Source organism: Camelina sativa, chromosome 15, assembly GCF_000633955.1.
Source record: "Camelina sativa cultivar DH55 chromosome 15, Cs, whole genome shotgun sequence".
In the NCBI taxonomy this organism is placed as follows: domain Eukaryota; kingdom Viridiplantae; phylum Streptophyta; class Magnoliopsida; order Brassicales; family Brassicaceae; genus Camelina; species Camelina sativa.
Window position 1 is genome coordinate 242,056 of NC_025699.1, and position 21,228 is coordinate 263,283.

General features: G+C 36.3%; 5 protein-coding genes across 6 annotated transcripts; 3 read left to right on the forward strand and 2 right to left on the reverse strand.

Moving 5' to 3' along the window:
- LOC104744275 (serine carboxypeptidase-like 25) lies at positions 1,519-4,440 on the reverse strand. Its single transcript, XM_010465300.2, has 7 exons — positions 4,070-4,440; positions 3,095-3,298; positions 2,843-3,018; positions 2,469-2,768; positions 2,192-2,322; positions 1,903-2,104; positions 1,519-1,815 (listed from the first exon to the last, which is right to left on the reverse strand). The coding sequence occupies exons 1-7, from the start codon at positions 4,335-4,337 to the stop codon at positions 1,672-1,674; spliced, it is 1,425 nt and encodes a 474-aa protein (XP_010463602.1). The 5' UTR covers positions 4,338-4,440; the 3' UTR covers positions 1,519-1,671.
- On the forward strand, positions 7,449-8,230 carry LOC104744276. Its single transcript, XM_010465302.2, has 3 exons — positions 7,449-7,719; positions 7,814-7,922; positions 8,027-8,230. The coding sequence occupies exons 1-3, from the start codon at positions 7,487-7,489 to the stop codon at positions 8,075-8,077; spliced, it is 393 nt and encodes a 130-aa protein (XP_010463604.1). The 5' UTR covers positions 7,449-7,486; the 3' UTR covers positions 8,078-8,230.
- Positions 8,718-9,823, forward strand: LOC104747964 (pinin-like). Its single transcript, XM_010469667.1, has 2 exons — positions 8,718-9,409; positions 9,520-9,823. The coding sequence occupies exons 1-2, from the start codon at positions 8,718-8,720 to the stop codon at positions 9,821-9,823; spliced, it is 996 nt and encodes a 331-aa protein (XP_010467969.1).
- On the forward strand, positions 11,290-15,325 carry LOC104744277 (LRR receptor-like serine/threonine-protein kinase RPK2). Of its 2 annotated transcripts, XM_010465304.2 has the most exons (2): positions 11,290-11,518; positions 11,602-15,325. In XM_010465304.2, exon 2 carries the CDS (start codon positions 11,631-11,633, stop codon positions 15,039-15,041), a length of 3,411 nt encoding a protein of 1,136 aa, XP_010463606.1. In that variant the 5' UTR covers positions 11,290-11,518; positions 11,602-11,630; the 3' UTR covers positions 15,042-15,325. The 2 variants fall into 2 exon arrangements, with proteins under 2 accessions (XP_010463606.1, XP_010463605.1); XM_010465303.2 differs by having other exon boundaries at positions 11,290-15,325.
- On the reverse strand, positions 15,411-16,817 carry LOC104744278 (ninja-family protein AFP4-like). Its single transcript, XM_010465305.2, has one exon. It carries the CDS (start codon positions 16,488-16,490, stop codon positions 15,567-15,569), a length of 924 nt encoding a protein of 307 aa, XP_010463607.1. The 5' UTR covers positions 16,491-16,817; the 3' UTR covers positions 15,411-15,566.

Consider the following 21,228-nt stretch of genomic DNA (forward strand, 5'->3'; position numbering starts at 1 on the left):
AGTCCAATTCTAGCTTTCAGTCTTATTAGTCAATTTGAGAATACAATTCTCTGTAATTCGCCGATCGGCTTATAACGGATACATTGTAATTCGACGATCTTTGACAATCTTAATAAAGTTCTTTGTTTCACCCTCCTTAATTATCATTTCTGAGCTAGTAGCATTACTCGTTCAACAATTGCTTTTATCAATCCTTGCATTTTCTTAGAAGAAATGGAACGAACAATCCAAGAGGATGGTGCAACCCTTTCAGCAACCTTCCATTGCACGTTGGGGAATAACGTTCCTTCCACCGAAGCAGGAATGACCATCTCCACCGTAAGCATGTCAACCCCGGACATCGCAGTCAGAAACTTGACCACCCATTTCTGGAGTACGTATCACGAACCTTCGGGAATTGTTTCAGTGTTTACCAAGAGAGGAGAGCCCGGTGTAGGTGGTAGGTTTGTAACCCCGTCCATTCCTCGTTCAGGAACTCCCCCTTGCGTAAGATTTGAGCAAGGTAGTAGTCTTGTACGCCTCCTTGCAACTACGGCGGCGGAAGTAGCATACTTTAATCGCAACGTAATGTTTTCTCGTCCTCTTATAGTAACGGGAAAATATATCCGGGCAGCTACAAGACGAGCTAGACAAAGCGGCACTATTGTGAAACTCGTCGTCGCTGATCAAAGATTGAACCTTGGACCCAAGCCAGGAGAGTTTATTATCCGAAGGACGAGAATTCGATACACAAGGCTGGACAAGATCGATAGGAGTGACATCGCTACGGGGACACTCATTGTGTTCGTCGGCGTCGAACAACCATTTCCGCTTGAACCAACAAAGACCGTGAATATCTTGTCTGGTCCCCATACGATTCCTGTAAGCTTGGAAACGAACCTTATATCGGCTTACAAAGAACTGGACAATTGTCCATTACACATAAGGGGGTTTGTGGGATTTATTGATTTGTGCATAAATCCAATTCTTGATTTGTGCATAAATCCAATTCTTGTGGGATTTACAGTAAATAGAAAACTGTAATACTGGTGTATTACTAGATATTATCACATATAAGAAAATGTATTACTAGATTTTATCACATGAATAAATTAATTAAAGATGTATCTAGTAAGAAAACGTATTACTAAACTTTAAAAATGTGTTACTAGATTTTCACATATAAGAAAATGTATTACTAGATTTTCACTTGCAAAAGAAAATGTATGACTAAATTTTCACATATAAGAAAATGTATTACTAGATTTTCACTTGCAAAAGAAAATGTATTACTAAATTTTCACATATAAGAAAATGTATTACTAGATTTTCACTTGCAAAAGAAAATGTATTACTAGATTTGCACTTGCAAAAGAAAATGAATTACTAGATTTTCACATATAAGAAAATGTATTACTAGATTTTCACATATAAGAAAATGTATTACTAGATTTTCACTTGTATTCTAATTTTAATATTACCTTTCCTAACTTCCACAACCATGATCTTCGCAATTCGCCTTAAGAGAAAATACAAATGGACTAAAACAATCATAGATTAAATACTTGTTGTCATTAATAGACTAGATTTAATTAAATACCATCTCTCATAACCCAAACTTTACATTTTCTTTTCTCTCGGGCATGAATTTCAAATGTTAACAATCTCTCTTGACTTGAAATATATTTATTTTCAAGCCTTTGGAAGTGGCTTGCCTCTCAAGAAATACTTAAAAAGCTCAAAAGCAACCCGTGGCTTGAACAATGGCACCTCGTGACCTGCTCCTCTCACCGTCACGAACGTTAGTCCTTCGTACACTTCCGTCCATCCTCCGACCTAAAATCCACGTTTTCGGTTCAAATCGATTTCCTGATTAAACCGGAGAGAACCAAACAAGCTTCGGGGTTTTAGAGTTACACATACCTGTTTCTTGACATACCAAGGATACCAAGGAACTTTGGTACTCAAGCTAAGTCTTGCTAGTGAGTATCTAGTAGCCGTCACTGGTACAACTGAATCGACATCACCACTGAAAACCCAAACTCTAATCCCGCCAGCAATCATTTCCCGGTATATAGGAAGAACCGACGAATCTGTATCGTTCCAATTCCGGTTTAGCACCTCACTGCCACAAAATACCACCAATCCTAGTTAATATCGAGCTATACAGCAAAAATAATTAACATGATCTTCTCAAATTTTTGGTATGAACCTGCAAGCTGTCCATTTGTACGGGATCTTAGTGGTGTTGGCATGAAGAGCTCTCTGAACATCAGGCCGGTTATAATAGATCTCTGCATATCTCTCGGTACACGGATCATACCCTGAAATTTTCCTCAATACCTATTCCCAATAACCGGAAACCGAATTAAACCACAGATAACCTGTAATACATTATCATTAAAACAACTGAACCGTCTCTACCGAGTAATTTAAACAAGTGTACCGGAACCAAACCAAAAGAAACAGAGGAGATAATAGATTCTTACGGAGTGGGGAAGGTGAGGGAGCCGCATACTACGGCGGCCAGAAGAACCAGTGTAGCTACCACCACCGTCGCTTGACTTGTTACACGGCGGTGCATAGATGTTATACTGATCGATGTTACCAAACTCTTTCTCCATAGCGTAAGAATAAAGGGTTTCGCATTCATCAGATTCCTTCTGACGACTAAAATCGCAAGTGTTAATCAACTGATGATACGTCCTATCGGAGATCATCGCATGGCTCCACCAATACGACACCGTCCCGAGGTTATCATAGTGATTGTCCGTAACCGCATTTCCAACCTATACAACGTAACCGAGTGTCAAAAAAGTTTCGATTGGTAACGGAAACAGAGGATCTTGATTTCGATAATTACCATGATTCCTTTGAGATTGATGGGAGTCTTGGATCGTTTGTTATAATTCATGATTTCTCTAGCGAGCTGAGGAACGTAATGTCCGGCGTAGCTCTCGCCGGTGATGTAGATTTCCCGGTTGTTGTATTTCGGGAACCGGTGAAGCCATTGAATAAGAAACTGAAGTGAATCTTTGGCTGCAAGAAACAGAGTCATCAATAACCTAAAAAAATCGGTTTAGTTAAACCGTAGAGGGAGGTTGTGTAAATATACCGGTACGGCGATCACCGGTGTTGAAGAGATCAGAGGAACGGTTAGTGTAAGAGAAGCCGACGCCGGCGGGAGCTTCGAGGAACAAGAGATTGGAGATTGAGTTCCACGCGAACTTGTTGAGATACAAACCAGACCCACCTTTGCTTATCCTGAATGGTCCAATCTCCTCCGACGCACCGTACGCTACCGACGAACATCCCGGTCCTAATAATACATAAAGACATTTATTAAAATTTAATAGAGGTTTGAGTAATTTATTTTACCCCCTAGAAGAAAAAAATATATATGAATGATAAAGAGGTTGAGAATTTATTTATTTAACAAAAATTAAAGAAGAGACCAAAAATTAGTTGTGTATTTAATAGCGTCTCTCAATGGTAGTTTAAATGAATTTTGCATTTAATGTTATAACTTTTTCTAGCAATATATACGTATCTAACAAGAAAATACAACCATCTTCTATTGAATGCATGCATGTACATAGATAGCATTATTGTAATGACAAGTTGTATAACCTCGACAAAAATCATAGTAATATATACTCCTTATAAGTATTTTTATAATCGATATTATATGAGAAAAGAAAATATGGGCTCGAATGGTGAGTCTCCATAAGTAGTTAGGGCGTTATTATCATGCTTCAGTAGGCCAAACCCGAATATAGTTAATTATAACAAATACTATATAATAAAAAAGATAAATCCAGTTTCATGGATATAAAGCGTGGTTTGAAATTGAATAAATAAAAAATTTACAAACGAATTTATTGCAAACCCATTCAAGAAGTGTGACAGAGATTTAGATAGTTGGTCTGCTAAAATTAGATCTAGCGAGATTTATAATTTTATTGAGTAAATACGTTAAATAAATAAATGTCCAAACAAAATAAAAGCAAAAATAATCACACACAAAAAGAATAAAAAAAAAAAAAAGGTTTGTTGTCAAAAAAAAAAAAAGGTTTGGTAAAAAAGTTACCTCCGTTGAGCCAAATTACAAGAGGTTTGGCGAGAGGGAGGTGAGAAGCTTCGGTGAGCCAATAAAAGAGTGATCTTCCGGAGGGTTTATCAACGGTGACATAGCCGGAAAACTGCTCGAACGTGACGTTAGGCTGACCGGGAAGTGACGTAATTCGGTCTGCCTCAGCTTCTTTCTCTCCTCCTTCTGTTTGAACTCTTCCTTGAGATGTCATTACAAGTATGGCCATGAGAGTGGTGAACATTATTACACGTTTTGCCATAGCCATGGCCAGAAGAAGGAGAAAGAGAAAAATCTAAAGAGTGTGTCGGAGACTTTTGAGATTGGCTTCTACAGTTCTACCTTTAGCCTGCCTGCCTTAAATAGAGAAAGAGAGAGAGTGAGATAGCCGAAATTAGGATAATATTCAAATGACATTGAAATTGTTTTAATAATATTAAATATATATATATATATATATATAGTTTGGAAACAAATAAAGTTATTAGCATATTTACTTCAAACCCCATTGTTTTGGCAGTTTGATTAGTACAATTGACTTAAATAATCCCTAACTCATGTGATACCAATATGCATAGATTGTACTTTGAACCAATATGTTTTTAATCGGCATAAAATAATTAAATAGACACTTGCAATTTTATTATTATTTAAAATGTTATGTTCCTAATGCAAATGTTACATTACGAGTAACATTTTAATATTTGTCTCTAAACAGAAATATCGCCAATTAATCCACATTAGTCCACTACTTCTAAGTTATTTTCACTCTACCAAAACTACACTTTAAAATCAGATACTACTTTCATTATTAGGTTGGAAATTTTTATTTTATTTTATTTTTTGGGGTGTAGGTTCATGGAGTTGTTTATGTTTCCAAAGCTCTGATGTAGAAAATATATTTGAGAGAGAAGAAAAATAATAGCGAAAAAATGGGTGATGGTAAGAAAAAATGGCCCACCAATATTATCAGTGACAGTAACTTTATGAATTTGGAAGAAGATACAATGATGACTTCAATGACACCACCAGCTTGTAATAGTAGTAAGGAAATACGTTATTTGATATGACAGAGCATTAAATCAATCGTGTGTGTCCATTACATACAGTCATACACCACATGCATGATAGTATAACAATATGGCCAAGTGTGTTAAAACGATACGATAGAAAATACTAAATGATGATTTGCAAGTACTTATTTGATTACATTTGCATGTTGCCACAGCATTTGTCTAATGATATGAATTAGATGCTTGGAATTAGAGAGTAACTGTTAAATAAACTCATGTATGTTTTAATCCTCGACACCATTTATTTATATAGTTTGTATAAGACCAGCCATTTTTCCCTATTAAAGAAATTCCACCTAGGTGATATAGTTCCTTCCTTGTATTTAATAAAATATCACAACTCGAAACATCAAAGTTAAAATTCTCTCAATAATGTTTGGTCTCTCTCTATTGTTACAATCTTTTTTAGTGAATATATATATATATATAAACATTTGAAAAATATAAATTGGTATGTTTTTGAATAGTTGGACCCATGCAAGAAATTGATGTCTCGATGTTAGAAGAAAAACCAAAAAGTATTCTCTCTTTACTGATTAAAAAACCTACAACTTTGACCATCTTTTCATAGGTCATTATAATAAATTTCCCCTTTCGTATTATAATCTGTAACACATTTTTTCTTGTCCATAAATTATAACATACTCCCTCTGTTTCACAAAAAGTGGCTAATGTGAGATGAGTAGAGCATTAATATTGACAGGTAAAAAATTAAACGAGTCTAATTCCATTTTTCTTTATATTGTTCTCTCTCTCTCTTTCTATGTATTCAAGTTATAATTGTGTCGACTTGATAGTACTTAGACCTAGCTAACTCTTTTTGACTTAGACAAGCGCATTTAAGTATGTACCTTTATTGACGACTACATAAACCATTCATGTAATTTATGGATGCTGTCGATAAATGTAAAATATTGGATGTTCAGGTCAGGTTAATAATATACATACATCATTTACGTACACGCGAAGTTACTGGAGAAGAAGCCATTAATGGTGACACCATATACACTGCTTCGCCTCGTATCAGCAACAGCCATGATATAATGTTATCTTGGACTTATACAGTTTTCTGAATGAATTTATCTATTCATTTAAGATACATACGAATATCCAACAAACGCTATACAACATCAGTACAACAACTTATAACATCATATCTGTTTTTTTTTTTTTTTCTTTATTAAAAATCGTAATTTTCTAATAGAGAATTATTGGGGTTATATCGCGTTTTTGTCTATTAAGTAAAAGCCTTTATTTGGGAAAGATCTGACAACTGCTTTAGAAGATTCTATTTCCGTGCTTAGCAGTTTTTTTTTTCTTCTTTTTCTATAATTCAGATTCGCTTATAAAGTATCATCACCAACGTTGTAATAAGAAAATAAAAATTCGAAAATGATTAAAAGAAGTGAAAAAAATGATGGTATTTAAAGAAGCACAGGAGTAGTAGTTGGCAAATGAGATGGTAGATATTTAAAGCCACATAATAATGACTCTTTTTCGTATCCTCCTGCTGTTTGAAAATACTGAATACAGATCATCATATTTGTATTGTATTTTTTTTCTATAAGAAAACAAAAGATGAAATGATTAAGAAGTAAGATAAGAAGAGAGTGGTAAAAAGGAGTGAGTGAGGGTCGTCGAATAGTGTTAAGGTCATATCAAGAACAAGAAACAACTCTTTGCTTACGCATATTTTCTTTTTTCTTTTGTCCAACAGATTCAGAGTTTTGTGTGTCAGTATCTTTCTTCCTTCCTTCTCTCTATTTTCTCTTTCTGTGACGTTTTTAAGGACACCAAGCGGTGAATCTCTCTGCTTCCCCTCACGTGCTGTTTACAGTCGCTTATGTCACCGTCCAATCATACGTCCCTGTTCCTTCCTTCTACTCTCTCTCTCTCATCTTCTGGGCCGGAAAACTTTGCTCGATGACACCTCCTCTATTGGGCCTGGCCTCACTAGTCACTAGTCACTACTAGGTTTCACTAGCCACTACTAAATTTTTTTAAAATGTATATACAGAGGTTTCAAATTTTCTTTATTATGGAATAATACATATTTGTGTAACTTATATGGAAAACAATATTCTAAAAATGTAAGTCAAGATACAGAGGTTTTGAATTAATCTTTTTTTACTAAAAGTATTGATACACATCCTTTAATTCTTTTTAATACAAACGGTCACTAATCTCACTGTGTCCACACAGACTTTTAAATAATGCAAAAAAAATCCGACCGTTGCCACTATAACGGTAATGTTTTCAGCCAAATACACACACATATAAATTAAACATACACCCGAATCCGTCGTTTCACTCAATTTTATCGTTCTTTATCTCTCTTTCTCTAATGGAGTCTTCTCAACAACCAAATCTTGAAACACCTATCAAAACCCAACCCGACCATCAAGAAATCACCGTTTTAAGCCCTGAATCTCCGCCTCCACCGCTCCTGGAATCTTGCCGAAGTAATGAATCTCCTCCTCCTTCTGCTCGAGTCTCCTCTTCCACCAACGAGCCAAAGAAGAAAATCGGGACTCCGGATCGACTAAAAGTTCCTATAGCTTTCAAGTACCCAGAGAGGTATAACTCGGTTAACGTGAAATAGCCGGTTTGAACCAGATCGATTGGTACTTAAAACTTATCAATTTGTTTTTTTTTTCTCTTTCTCTCTCAGGTACAGAAGCCCAACTGATGCAATGATGTCTCCAGTTACTAAAGGTCTTCTCGCAAGGACCAGAAAACCTTCCGGTTCTCTTATTCCACCTAGCTTTGACCAAACCAAGGTCAATTTCATTCTACCAAATCGTTAACCGGTTTCCTCAATTTGTTCTTTTGGTTTAGAGATTTACTAACTCTCTTCAATTTTCAAACATATTGTTTCATTCAGATTCAAGAACTACGCAAACCGGAATCCGGTTTATCATCTGTCAGTTGCTGAAGAAGACATTGCTAGTTCTGTGGCTTGAACCGAATACATTGTTCTTGGCTGATGTACCTTTTTTATCTTTATTTTCTCAAACGCTGAGGTTATTGTATTTCTTAATTCTTATGTTCGCAGTTCGCGTATAATTAAAAAGGAAATTTATCAACTGATTAAATAATTTTGGTTTCTTACAAAACGAATAGTAGTATATTAGTAGTACTATTGTTTCCTATTTTGTTAGTAACAAGTTAACAACTATGCTTTTCTTATAGTAACCTTCTAGAATGTTTAACAACGGTATAGTAAGCTGTTTTTTACCTTTACAATATGTTCTTGCTAAAAATAGAGGTAAGTAAATAACACATTTTAAATAAGAAACTAAATTAAGGTTTTCTCTTAATCTCGTTACTAACTTCGTTTAACTGAAACAAACATAACAAACATCATTCAGACTTGTTTTTTTTGTTACTCTTGTTTCTTTTGTTGTTAGTGTTACGTTTGTATAAATAAGATAAAATAAACCCTCATAAGTTTCAGTGCAAATCGTGTTGATTCAAATCTTCAAATTCTCAATTCCCTTAGTTGTCTGTTTTATACAATCAGACAAAAAAGAAACAGAGCGCTCTGTTTCTTTTTATTTCTCAATCAGATGACAATGGAAACAGAAACCGAAATCAAAGAAGAGCAATGGAATAATTCGATTTGTTCATTTTCATCGTCACGATGTTCATCGATAACATCTGAATCTTCAGATGGACACTTTGATATCCGACATTTTCCTCTTCCCAAGCCATCATTATCTGCTTCTGAGGCACAGAAACTGAGAGAGTCACATCAGGCTTATGATCCAAACCGGATTCCATCTTCGGTTTTCTCTAGTAAACCGGGTAATCCGATGGAATGGAGTATAGCTTCTAACGAGTCCTTGTTTAGCATCCATGACGGAGCTGCTTCAGGGTGGAGATCGGCTGAGATGATAACCCAAAACAACCCGGTTCCTGTTCCTCTTCCTCTTCCTCCGGTAAAGAAACCAAATGAATCTGAGAAAGAGACGATTAATGGAGAGGAGGAACCGTACCAGGTCGAGATATCAGACTCTGAGGTTGATGATAATGATGACAAAGAAGAGAAGATGAGTGAAGTCGAGAGCGACGATGAATATGAAGAAATGATAGAAGCGGAGGTTTTAGTAGAAACTGAAACCAAAGTTCCAAAGGAGAAAGAAGTTGTAGAAGTTGTCAAGGAGAATAAACCAGAAGATTCGACCAGTACAGTTTCACATTCCCCGAGCATTTCTTGTCGTTCGGACACCAGCAATAACAGCATTGCCTCTTTCGCATTCCAAGTGTGAGTTGTTTTCTGCAAAATCTCAATCTATCCATCTTCTTCTGATGATTTCTTGGGAAGCACGAAACCTTCGAAACCCTATATTTATTTTCTTTGGAATTCATGTACAGATTGCCAAAAGAAGATGTCGTTATCAAAACGCCATCTATGGAAATCAAAGGGAACGTTATCCACAAGCAAAGACCCGAGTACCAGCTGCCTCTGTCGCCGGTGCTACCGCCCCAACCGCAACCGCAACGGCAACCGCAGCCTTATGCAGAATCTAGTACGCTAACTGACTTGCAGCCGGAATCACAGCCACAACCACAACGGGAGGGATCGGAAAAATTCGAGTCTCGAACACAATCGGTAAAAGCTTCGAGAATGGGTTGGTTCTCTTGCTTCCAATGTCCTTCAAAATGCGGGTTTTTCTAGTAGATGAGGCTTTTATAAGCGTTTTGTCTTCTTCATCTTTTTTTCTGATGTGTGTACGTGTGGAAGTAGTTAAAATTTTCATCTTCTTCCTTTTCTTCTTTGTAAACTTGTAAGTGATGATCCAAATCGAGTTCCAGTTTTTAGCATTGACACCACATTTTTGGCTCGATTGAATTTGGTTACAAACCGGCTGATGGATGATATAACTCTTATGTCATGGTGATGCATACAAACAAGGACCACATTTCATTGTTTACTTTATTTCAATACGTATTATTTATAAGTAGTAGCTAAAAGACAGATATAATTCACTAAGAAAACCAAACTTTTTTTTTTCCTTGTAATTATTCATTTAAAAAGGTTATATAACTCAACTCTTTTTATCCCCATAAATGTTGGCTAATGTGTTGGGTACATGACAAAATTATAAATTTATATATATTGAGAAAAAAACATTTTCTTTTGCTTTATCTTGAAGCTTCCTTTAGTTATAAATCCTTGAAAAGAGGCGATTCTGTCCCTTTTTCACTTTACAATTTCTCAATATTTTTGTTATATAAAGAAACACATCTTTGTCACATGCATTTAATATGTATTTTTAAAATTATTCATTGGCAGGATGAATTGTTAAGTGCTAGATCATGAAGTTTTCTTTTAATAAGTAACTTTGAAATATAATATATATATATATATATATGCATGTCCATATACATATATGTATCTGTAATAAATGTATAGCTTCAAGATCTTAGCATAACATTGGTCGATGAGAGATTGATACGTCTTGGGGGAGATATATATATATATACTCCCTCCGTTTCCAAAAAGTGTCATTTAGACATATTTCACACAAATTAAGAAAATATTAAAATATACAAATATGTCTTCATTTAATAAGTATTTAATGAGTTTATTTAGTTATAGATTAAGGGTAAAACTAGGAAATCTAATGTTAAATATGCATTGAAAATATAAAATAATGCATTGGAATTGTAAAGTGACACTTTTTATGAAACAAAGAAAAATCTTCAGAATAACACTCTTTGTGAAACAGAGGAAGTATATACTATTAGTAGGAGTAGAGATTGAATGATCGTTACATTTATTATGACTCAACATAATTTATTTCATAATAATTAAATGTGACCTCAAATTTAGTGATAAGATAATCTCGCTCGCATCTACCTACTGTTATCAATCATGTACCTATTGCGATTTGATGCGGTGAGAGACTACAATGTTAATTTAGTGTGTTATCAATATAACTTTACAACATTGTTTGATTTTATAGTTTCAAAAACCTATATAAAAATGGAATAAAAAGAGTTTGTTAGCCAATAGGGAAGTAAGCAAAGTGAGCCAAGCCAACTCTTTTTATTCACATAAAGAATTTTATTTTCTCCATAAATAAATAAAAACATTTTAGATATTTTATTATTAACGGAAAAAAAAACAGAGAAGAAAAAAAAACGCGTCTTCCTCAGTGACAGTGTTGAATTCTCATATCTTTCTTTCTCTCTCCTCTCTCTTCTCTCTTCTCTCTGCTTCATCTGTTTCTCTCACTAAAAAGCTTCTCATCATCCTTCCCCCTCCCCAAATTAGGGTTAAAGGGTCGAGAGCTTGAGATTGTATCGCCCAGTAAAAAAGGAAGGATCTTTTTGCTCGTCAATTGCAAAATTAGCAGACTTTGCAAAGGTGGGTTTAGGGTTTTTTTTTGTGTGTTAAAAAAAACCATTTTTGGGGATAAGTTACGAAGATGACTTCTTTGCCTTCTTCAGTGATCAAATGGCGTTTTTTCCGTAGACAGATGCCTTCGAACGTTGTATTCTCGCTCTGGTTACTCTGTTTCGCTGCTACCTGTCTCTCTGTTTTAGCAGCTGACTCGGACAAATCGGTGTTGCTTCGGTTTAAGAAAACGTTGTCGGACCCTAGTTCGATTCTCGCTAGCTGGGTTGAGGATAACGAAGATTACTGCTCCTGGTTTGGTGTATCTTGCGATTCGACTTCTCGAGTCACGTCTCTTAACATTACTGGCTCTGGAAGCGATAAAGGGAGTTCCAAAACCAGTCGGAATCGTTTCACTTGTGGTGATATCGGTAAGTTTCCTTTGTATGGGTTTGGTATCCGGAGGGAGTGTACCGGAAATCATGGAGCTTTGGTCGGAGATTTGCCTTCTGTACTCGTGGGTCTTACAGAGCTTAGGGTTCTGTCTCTGCCTTTCAATTCGTTTAGCGGAGAGATTCCTGTAGGAATCTGGGGAATGGAGAAGCTTGAAGTTCTTGATCTGGAAGGGAATTTGATAACCGGGTCATTGCCTGTTCGGTTTACTGGGTTACGGAGTTTGCGGGTTATGAATTTAGGGTTTAACCGAGTTTCAGGTGAAATCCCTAACTCGCTGCAGAATCTGTCAAAGTTGGAGGTTTTGAATTTGGGTGGTAATAGGTTGAATGGAACTGTTCCTGGTTTTGTTGGGAGGTTCAGAGTGGTTCACTTGCCTTTAAACTGGCTTCAAGGCTCTTTACCTAAAGATATTGGGGATAACTGTGGAAAGCTTGAGCATTTAGATTTGTCTGGTAATTTCTTGATTGGGAGGATTCCTGAGAGTTTGGGCAAGTGTGGCAGTTTAAGGTCTTTGTTGTTGTATATAAATACATTGGAGGAGACTATCCCTTTAGAGTTTGGGAATCTTCAGAAGCTTGAGGTTTTGGATGTTTCTAGGAACACTCTTAGTGGTCCATTACCTGTTGAACTCGGGAACTGCTCTTCGTTGTCTGTTCTCGTGCTGTCAAATCTGTACAATGTGTATGATGACATTAACAGCATTAGAGGGGTATCAGATTTACCTCCAGGCGCTGATTTAACTTCGATGACTGAGGATTTCAATTTCTATCAAGGTGGAATTCCGGAGGAAATCACTAGGCTTCCTAAGCTAAAGATAATTTGGGTGCCAAGAGCTACGTTAGAAGGGAGATTTCCAAGAGATTGGGGTTTGTGTCAAAACTTGGAGATGCTTAATTTGGGTCAGAACTTCTTTAAAGGCGAGATTCCTGTTGGTCTTAGTAAATGTAGGAACCTTCGTCTTCTTGATTTGAGCTCGAATATGCTTACGGGAGAGCTTCTCAAAGATATTTCAGTCCCCTGTATGAGTGTCTTTGATGTTGGCGGAAACAGCTTATCAGGTTTCATCCCTGAGTTTCTCAACAGTACCACAACCCGTTGTCCTCCTGTTGTCTACTTTGACAAATTTTCTATCGAATCTTACAATGACCCATCATCTGTTTATCTATCCTTCTTCACCATGAAGTCTCAAGTTGGAACTTCCCTAATGGATCTTGGAGGTGATGGAGGTCCGGCCGTGTTTCATAATTTCGCAGACAACAACTTCACTGGTACTCTCAAGTCTATACCACTTGCACAGGAGCGGTTGGGGAAGCGAGTCTCTTACATATTTTCTGCTGGAGGGAATCAGTTGTACGGGCAGTTCCCAGGAAACCTGTTTGATAACTGTGACGAACTCAAAGGAGTTTATGTCAATGTCAGCTTCAACAGGCTCTCAGGTCGGATTCCTGAAGGACTAAACAAGATGTGCACTTCTCTTAAGATTCTTGATACTTCGTCGAATCAGATCTTCGGGATAATCCCATCGAGTCTCGGGGATCTAGGTTCGCTTGTTGCTCTTAATCTGAGCTGGAATCAGTTGCAAGGTCAGATACCGGGAAGTCTTGGGAAGAAGATGACAGCTTTGACATATCTATCGATTGCGAATAATAACCTCACAGGGCAAATTCCTCAGAGTTTTGGTCAGTTACATTCCTTGGATGTTCTTGATCTCTCTTCAAATCATCTTTCTGGCGGCATTCCTCATGATTTCGTCAACTTGAAGAATCTCACTGTGCTGCTTCTCAACAATAACAACCTCTCTGGTCCAATCCCGTCAGGTTTTTCTACATTTGCGGTTTTCAATGTTTCCTTCAACAATCTGTCTGGTCCAGTTCCTTCAACCAACGGATTGACCAAATGCAGCACTGTTCAGGGAAACCCCTATCTTCGACCTTGCCATGTGTTTTCTCTGACAACACCATCTTCTGATTCCCGAGACTCTGCTGGAGATTCTATCACGCAGGATTACGCATCTTCCCCTGCTGAAAACTCTCCACCTGAGTCGCCAGAAAAGCGTGGTTTTAACTCGCTAGAGATCGCCTCAATCGCATCAGCTTCAGCTATTTTCTCGGTTCTGATCGCTCTTGTGATTCTCTTCTTCTACACAAGGAAATGGCATCCGAAGTCAAAGATCATGGCCACTACGAAACGAGAAGTCACTATGTTCATGGACATTGGAGTTCCGATAACCTTTGACAACGTTGTTAGAGCCACAGGCAACTTCAACGCAAGCAATCTGATTGGAAACGGTGGATTTGGAGCGACCTACAAAGCAGAAATATCTCAAGATGTGGTCGTCGCTATCAAACGCCTCTCCATTGGACGGTTTCAGGGTGTGCAACAGTTCCACGCAGAGATCAAAACTCTTGGTAGACTAAGACATCCGAACCTTGTGACTCTCATTGGTTATCACGCTAGCGAAACAGAGATGTTCTTGGTCTACAACTATCTCCCAGGAGGCAACCTCGAGAAATTCATCCAAGAAAGATCCACAAGAGATTGGAGAGTTCTTCACAAGATCGCCCTAGACATTGCTCGAGCACTCGCTTACCTCCACGACCAATGTGTCCCACGGGTGCTTCACCGAGATGTTAAACCGAGCAACATCCTACTGGATGATGATTGCAACGCTTATTTATCAGATTTCGGGTTAGCAAGATTGCTTGGGACATCGGAAACACACGCAACAACAGGTGTGGCGGGTACGTTTGGATATGTAGCACCCGAGTACGCTATGACTTGCCGAGTGTCGGATAAAGCAGATGTTTACAGCTACGGGGTGGTGCTTCTAGAGCTCCTTTCAGACAAGAAAGCACTAGATCCGTCGTTTGTGTCGTACGGTAACGGTTTCAACATCGTGCAATGGGCTTGTATGCTGTTGAGACAAGGAAGGGCAAAGGAGTTTTTCACAGCGGGTTTGTGGGACGCGGGTCCTCATGATGATCTTGTAGAGGTTCTGCATTTAGCGGTTGTCTGTACGGTGGATTTACTATCGACGAGACCGACGATGAAGCAAGTTGTAAGACGGCTGAAGCAGCTACAGCCTCCGTCATGTTAGCACTGATTATTATTGATGTTCTTAAATTTGCTCAGTTGTTGTGTAAACCTGTTTGTGTAGTAGTTAGAAGAAGAAAGAGAAGAGAGGTTTAATTTCCTATGGGGTTCTCGAGGGTCTCTCTGAAGGGGAAGGCATAGGAAGGTTAATCTCTCTATCTCTCTGTTAGGTCTCTCTTAAAGGAAAGCAGAACATACATAAAACTATGAGAAAGCAGAATTGTAGCTAATTTTTTTGTATCTCTCCCACTTGTAAATTGTTTTCAATACAAAGTTTTGTGGGGTTTAAAAATAGTTAATTGCAGATTATATAACGCTTGGAGAGAAGCAACCCCTTAAGACCGAGGAACAAGCAAATAGATTACTCTATGAATGCTTCATGGATCAATGCAAATACAACTTAGTCTATAAAATGTATTTACAATCTGTTTGAATTCATCTTCAATATCAACTTTGATGTTTTAACTCAAAAAAACAAAGAATGAAATCGAGTCTCTGAATTAGTTTGGGATTAACCCTAGCAAATGAACTACAAGGAAGAAGAAGAAGGAAGTTTAACAACAATATGTCTAAGAGGGTTTATGGCAACATCACCACCACTGTTGTCGTCGCTCACGGTGCATCCGCCGTGCCTAACGAACTCGGCCGGCGAAAGAAAACTGCCGTGGCAAACACAGACTATCTTGACTTCCTCCTTGTTACCTCCGTACCAATAAAGAAACCCTTCCACTCGTTTCCCGTCGGCTCCGACATCTCTTGTCGACACACACGGCATGTCTTCTAGAATGTTCCTCGCCTTCTCCATTCCCGAAACTTGCACATTCTTCTTCCTCGCATTTTTACCCTTCCCCTCGTTGACAGAACCAGGGACAACGAACCGATCTTTCTCTTCCTTTTCCTTCGTCGGAGGAATCTTGAATCCCAAGATTGCCCTCGCCTTCTGTTCCTCTGTCTCGGCGGTTCTGTTTTTATCTTTTGTCAGAGGATGAACCGGAGATTCCATAACTGTCCTCGTCTTCTCCGATCGCATCCTCTTCCTCTCTGTCTCTATCTCCGTTACGACAGGCAGAGAACGTGTCCGATCCAGCTGGAACATGTCTTTAGCACCACGCTGCATATCTCCGCCGCCGGATCTTCTTAGCTCATCGACGAAAATGAAACCTTGGGGTATTGAAGAAGATCGACCCAGTTCAAAGTTCTTCCTCTTCCTCGATCTCGGATCCGTACCAAACTGTCCATTAAGAGAAAGACCTAACGTGAGCTCAACATCTTTCTCCTCCTCCTCTTCTTGAACTTCTTTCTTGTTCGATTCTTGTTTCTGATCATCAGAGTCTGTTGTTTGACAAAGATAGTTGCTAGAGATGAAATACTTGTGCAAGAGATTGTTAGCAGCAAGATTAGGTACTTGAACGACTCCGTTGGGGATCCCACCACCTCTTCTTATCATCTCCATTAATCAAAAAAAAAAAAAANAAAAAATCGAAAGAGAGAAGGAATGGGAGAAACGTCTTAGTTAGGCTATGAACTTTCTATTTTCGATCTTTGAGAGAGAGAGAGACTACGAAAACAATCTTCGGTTTTTCCTTAAAAACAAAGCACCAAATGCATATTATAAACCGTAGTAGTACTACCAATTTGTAGTATTTTTTATAATTTTGTAGGAAAAAGAGAAAAGAAGAAAAGAAAAGATCATGTTAATGAATTATATTACAAGCATAGTTGACGATGTGTTAGTACGGATACTTTACTTTATTTCTAGCACAAGTTGGCTTTTTAATGTAACCAATCATAATTCCAAGTTAAATAATAAATATGCCCATTTGAATTACAATAATCAAATGACAAATAGTAGTGATTGATTTTCTCGTTGACAGACAACAAATATGGGAATGATTCGGATTATCTTCTTTCAAAACTTTTTCCTTATACTATTATTAAATTTATGAAGAACAAAAAAAAAAAAAAAACAATAGACGACCACCCACCGCGCCACGTGGAAAAGGGCATCAAGTGGGCGTAGTAGTAGACTAGACGTAGGCTTCTACTACTTGTTCGTCTACAACTTGACACGTGTTTATTTTATCAACGTGCTCACTTTATTGCCACGTGTATCCAGCCTGACTTGGGCCCCCTGACACCCCCAAACCAAATTTTTTTTTTTTGTTTTATTTTATTTTGGTTAGGTAACAATAACATTTCTACAATGTGTTGTACCCTCCCTACTTCAAAGTTCTAACAATTATCAATATTTTTTTTTTTTGGTTGTTAAGTTAAAAGTAAATGTGTTATTTTCTAAACCTCTCTCTCTCTCTCTCGTGGTAAGAATTTTTTTTTTGTCAAGTGTTGTTGAAGAAGAGGAGGAGAGGGAGGAATCGAGGATTCTCCTAAAGAGACGCAAAACAAATTCGAGAGAGAGAAGTGGGACACGCCATCCATCGACCGTAGTGGCCAACTTGTATTTCTTTTTTTTGGTTACAGATTCAAATCTATTTTTTTCTCATAATCAAAAGTGATAAGATTTGTGACACGTTTCGCTTCTAGAATACGCCACGTATATCTTTTATTCATTGCTTCACGACAATATATTACCAAGTTGCAGGGGTCATTATTGTTTAAAAATAAGAAAACAAAATTAAGCACTACTAGTCATCAACCGGCTTTGGTTTTATTTTTGTGGTTTTTACTTTTAACAACATATTTTCACTTTTTGATATATAAATTGGTAGTAATATATATATATATATATATATAGTTCCAAAAATCTTATCTATTTATAATGTAATTATTAATTTATCTTCTATAGAACAACACACCACATCATGTTACAGAACCTAATTTACATGTTTTCGGTATACACGAGATACTTCTTTACGAACAGTTTATATAGCTAAACAAAAGTTACATTCCCCAAAAAGAGTCCACAAACCATCTTCTCTCTCCAAAGAGTTTTCAGCTTTCTAAAAAATATAGAGATTGTATCCATTGGGCTTTTCCTCCATCACAGTTGGCCCTCTATATTTCTTTTCTTGGCCCAAATTCATGATCCAGGACTCCACAAAAACAACAAACTCACATAATACAAGTTGGATTTCGTACAAATAAACAAAGAAAGGACGACTCATAAATATATTCAGAATAGTAAAACAAGGTTTGCTTACTACTGCCTGCGGCCATCTACGACATATATCTATGTTGGGTTACTATCTAGTATCTACCATATGGATTGAGCATAGGGATTGGTGTTTGGGATAGGAACAGTACATTGAAAAAAAAGTACGCATGCAATTTTTATATCAAACTAATTTAAAATTTCTAACCTTTTTATGAGTCATATTCTTGTTAATTATAATTTGCAATTTAATTTCTCAAATGTATTGATATCCCAAAGTAGAAAAGGGTAAAAATTGTTGTCTAACATTTTTATGTTTGTCTTGACATTAATGGATATACCAAATAAGACTTGTGTTTCATATCTAAACTTTCTAACAACTATGATATCTACATGCTCATATGTGTTATAATAAGATGTCAATTAGTGGATCCACTTAATCAAAGATACTATAACTGAAAGTGAAAATTTGCTGCCTGTTTCGGTATACCATTACCAGATCCACAATACAACAAGTAACACTGAAGTAGAAATATAACTATTGGGGATAATTGTAATAGAGGTAATTAAAATCGTGACAGGTAAAACAAAAAAGTGATAGGAAAATTGGGGGGACCATTGAGTAGAGTAGTAAATAACTCTCTTTTTCTCTTCTGTTTTCTTCAGTTTCTCTCTCGAGATGCCCAACCCTCTCTTCACTCTTCAGCTACTTTTTTAGCAAATATTAATATTCTTGAATACATTAATCGACCAATAACTCATACTATCACGTTCTGAGCTAGTTTTCACATGCGGACTATATATCAACGTTTCAAAAAGAAATTAAAAGTGTCAATGTTCTGCTTCTGGAATATTTAAAAGTCCTGGTCGTATCTATATGATCATAGAATCTTAAAAATGTTCTACATATTTATGTGTATATATAAACGTGTTTGAAATCAACCTCAAGTGGAAGAAACTAAATTGTATACGTCTCGAAATGGCATGCGTACGCGTACCGACGGTACTGTATAGCAGTATAGGTAGATCATTTGAATATCCACGTCGTGCGAAATTAATGATATGGTGTTCGATCTATTTGCAATATCCATACTTAACTACTCGTTCTTTATTTATTTTTTGTTCGTGCCAGCTCTAGCTGACGCTAATATTAATTGCTACGTATTAAACATGGAGAACTAATACTTTTAAGGTTTAACAAGATATGTATATTAGTTTCTTAATTAGTGATATATGACTTCAAATATATATATCGTTTGGATTATTAGACCCAATTTTTAGGATATTATTGTCGTTGATCCTTCACATCATTAATTATTACTATTGAAAAGCTATTAAAAACCCAATCTTTGTTCATGAGACCACAAGCTTTTGGAGTCGGTGAAGAAGACATGACTTAGTGGATTTTAAGTTTGTCCGATTTCTCCTTTGTTCTCATGTGATGTCTTAAGATAAAATGATCATCATCATCACACTTTTTTTTTTCTCACTCCTTTGTTTTGATTCATAAGGATATATTGCTTTCGTCCACTTCTATTTTTTCCTATTAATATTCTTACATCACTTTATTTAAAGACGATGTACAATTTAATAAAAAGTTAATTTGATATTATCGATTCATAAGATATTTACAATGTATTTGAGAAATAATAAATGGGTTGGAATCTTATTGTGAATGGATAAGTTGCACACTTATAAAGACAATCATGTGGATACCTAATATATATCGCCACTTCTGTTTTTTTGTTTCTTTTCTTTTTTGCTTTGGAAATTTGAAAAAGTTTTGTTTCAATGTTTTCTTAGAACATTAACACGTAGAAAAGAAAGAAAGAAATAAAGTTTTCAAGTTAAGGGTTTACATGGCCCTTTTCCTTTCACATATTATGCTGATACAATATATAATTTCGCAAATGGATCCAAATAAGAGTCTAGCTTGCCAGCATATTTTTTTTTATCTGGCAAACAAAGGAAATTAATGATCAAATAAGCATGCTCTCTTTGAAAGTCGCCAGCAGATATTTCATTATGTATAAATGATATAATTACTTAATTTTGAGGATGTTAAATTAACGAATGTTTTTTTTATATTCAAATAATGTATGTGGTAGCTAACCAAAACGTATGCACATTTTTTCTTTTCTTTCCTTGCGACTCAAATGTCAATTAGTTTTTTTAGTAGATAAGCACAATTAATACAGATATATAGAAATGTCAATTACTATATCACTATATCCTAATATATAAATGGAAAAATAGGATAGAGCCGATTATACATATATTTAGAAATGTCAATTACTATATTACTATATCCAACCTTTTGATAAACAAAGATGCTAAACCGGTTTTTATGAAGCAAAAGTAAACTAGGGCATAGTGATGTCTAATTAATGTACTTGTGTTTTGAAAAGGTAAAATCGTGACTCAACAGTCAACACAAGGTACACGAGGCGTGCATCGGGTAAATTCACAACCTTTTGCAATTGTCGTCGATGGTCATGCACATACACTATATAACCGTATATGTGAGTTGCCTTTTTCTGTCCACTAGACAATGAAGTTTGAAAGAAAATGGAAAACAGAAAGACATCAAGAATGAAACTTGAAAGAGTTTGGTTAGCTTTAGCTATATATAGACATCAAGGATGTGAGTTGCATTTCATAATTCATTCAGTGGTCTTTAATTAAATTTATTAGCTCCTAAAATTTCGTTAATTATTTTCATCTTGAGAACATTAATTAGCTAGCTGTTCTAACAAGCTACTATTATATATAACTTCACGTTATATTTTGGTATCTATAATTGATTTCTTTTAAATTTGGATATTCACGTATACTTGTTTGGGGTTTTCTTCTTAGCCGTATTATAGTTGCAAGTCATATCACAAATATATAGATGATAAAATATTCGAGTTTAATTTTTCTCGTCCGTATATAGATTTGAGATGATCCATAAATAATAAAGATGAAAATGAACTCGACTGATTTATTCAAACGCATTTAATTTATTTTTCAGTCGAGGATAGCGAAATCCGCCATGTGGCATTATGTCGTCCATTGCTTTTTCCAACATAAAAATACTTAA

Coding starts and splice junctions, on each gene's coding strand:
- LOC104744276 (XM_010465302.2), top strand. CDS start 7,487: ATGGAGTCTTCTCAACAACCAAATCTTGAAACACCTATCAAAACCCAA. Junction 7,720..7,813: donor GCTTTCAAGTACCCAGAGAG/GTATAACTCGGT, acceptor TTTCTCTCTCAG/GTACAGAAGCCCAACTGATG. Junction 7,923..8,026: donor CTAGCTTTGACCAAACCAAG/GTCAATTTCATT, acceptor TGTTTCATTCAG/ATTCAAGAACTACGCAAACC.
- LOC104744277 (XM_010465303.2), top strand. CDS start 11,580: ATGACTTCTTTGCCTTCTTCAGTGATCAAATGGCGTTTTTTCCGTAGA.
- LOC104744278 (XM_010465305.2), bottom strand. CDS start 16,490: ATGGAGATGATAAGAAGAGGTGGTGGGATCCCCAACGGAGTCGTTCAA.
- LOC104744275 (XM_010465300.2), bottom strand. CDS start 4,337: ATGGCTATGGCAAAACGTGTAATAATGTTCACCACTCTCATGGCCATA. Junction 2,323..2,468: donor TCCCTCACCTTCCCCACTCC/GTAAGAATCTAT, acceptor TATTGGGAATAG/GTATTGAGGAAAATTTCAGG. Junction 1,816..1,902: donor CTTGGTATGTCAAGAAACAG/GTATGTGTAACT, acceptor CGTGGATTTTAG/GTCGGAGGATGGACGGAAGT.
- LOC104747964 (XM_010469667.1), top strand. CDS start 8,718: ATGGAAACAGAAACCGAAATCAAAGAAGAGCAATGGAATAATTCGATT. Junction 9,410..9,519: donor GCCTCTTTCGCATTCCAAGT/GTGAGTTGTTTT, acceptor ATTCATGTACAG/ATTGCCAAAAGAAGATGTCG.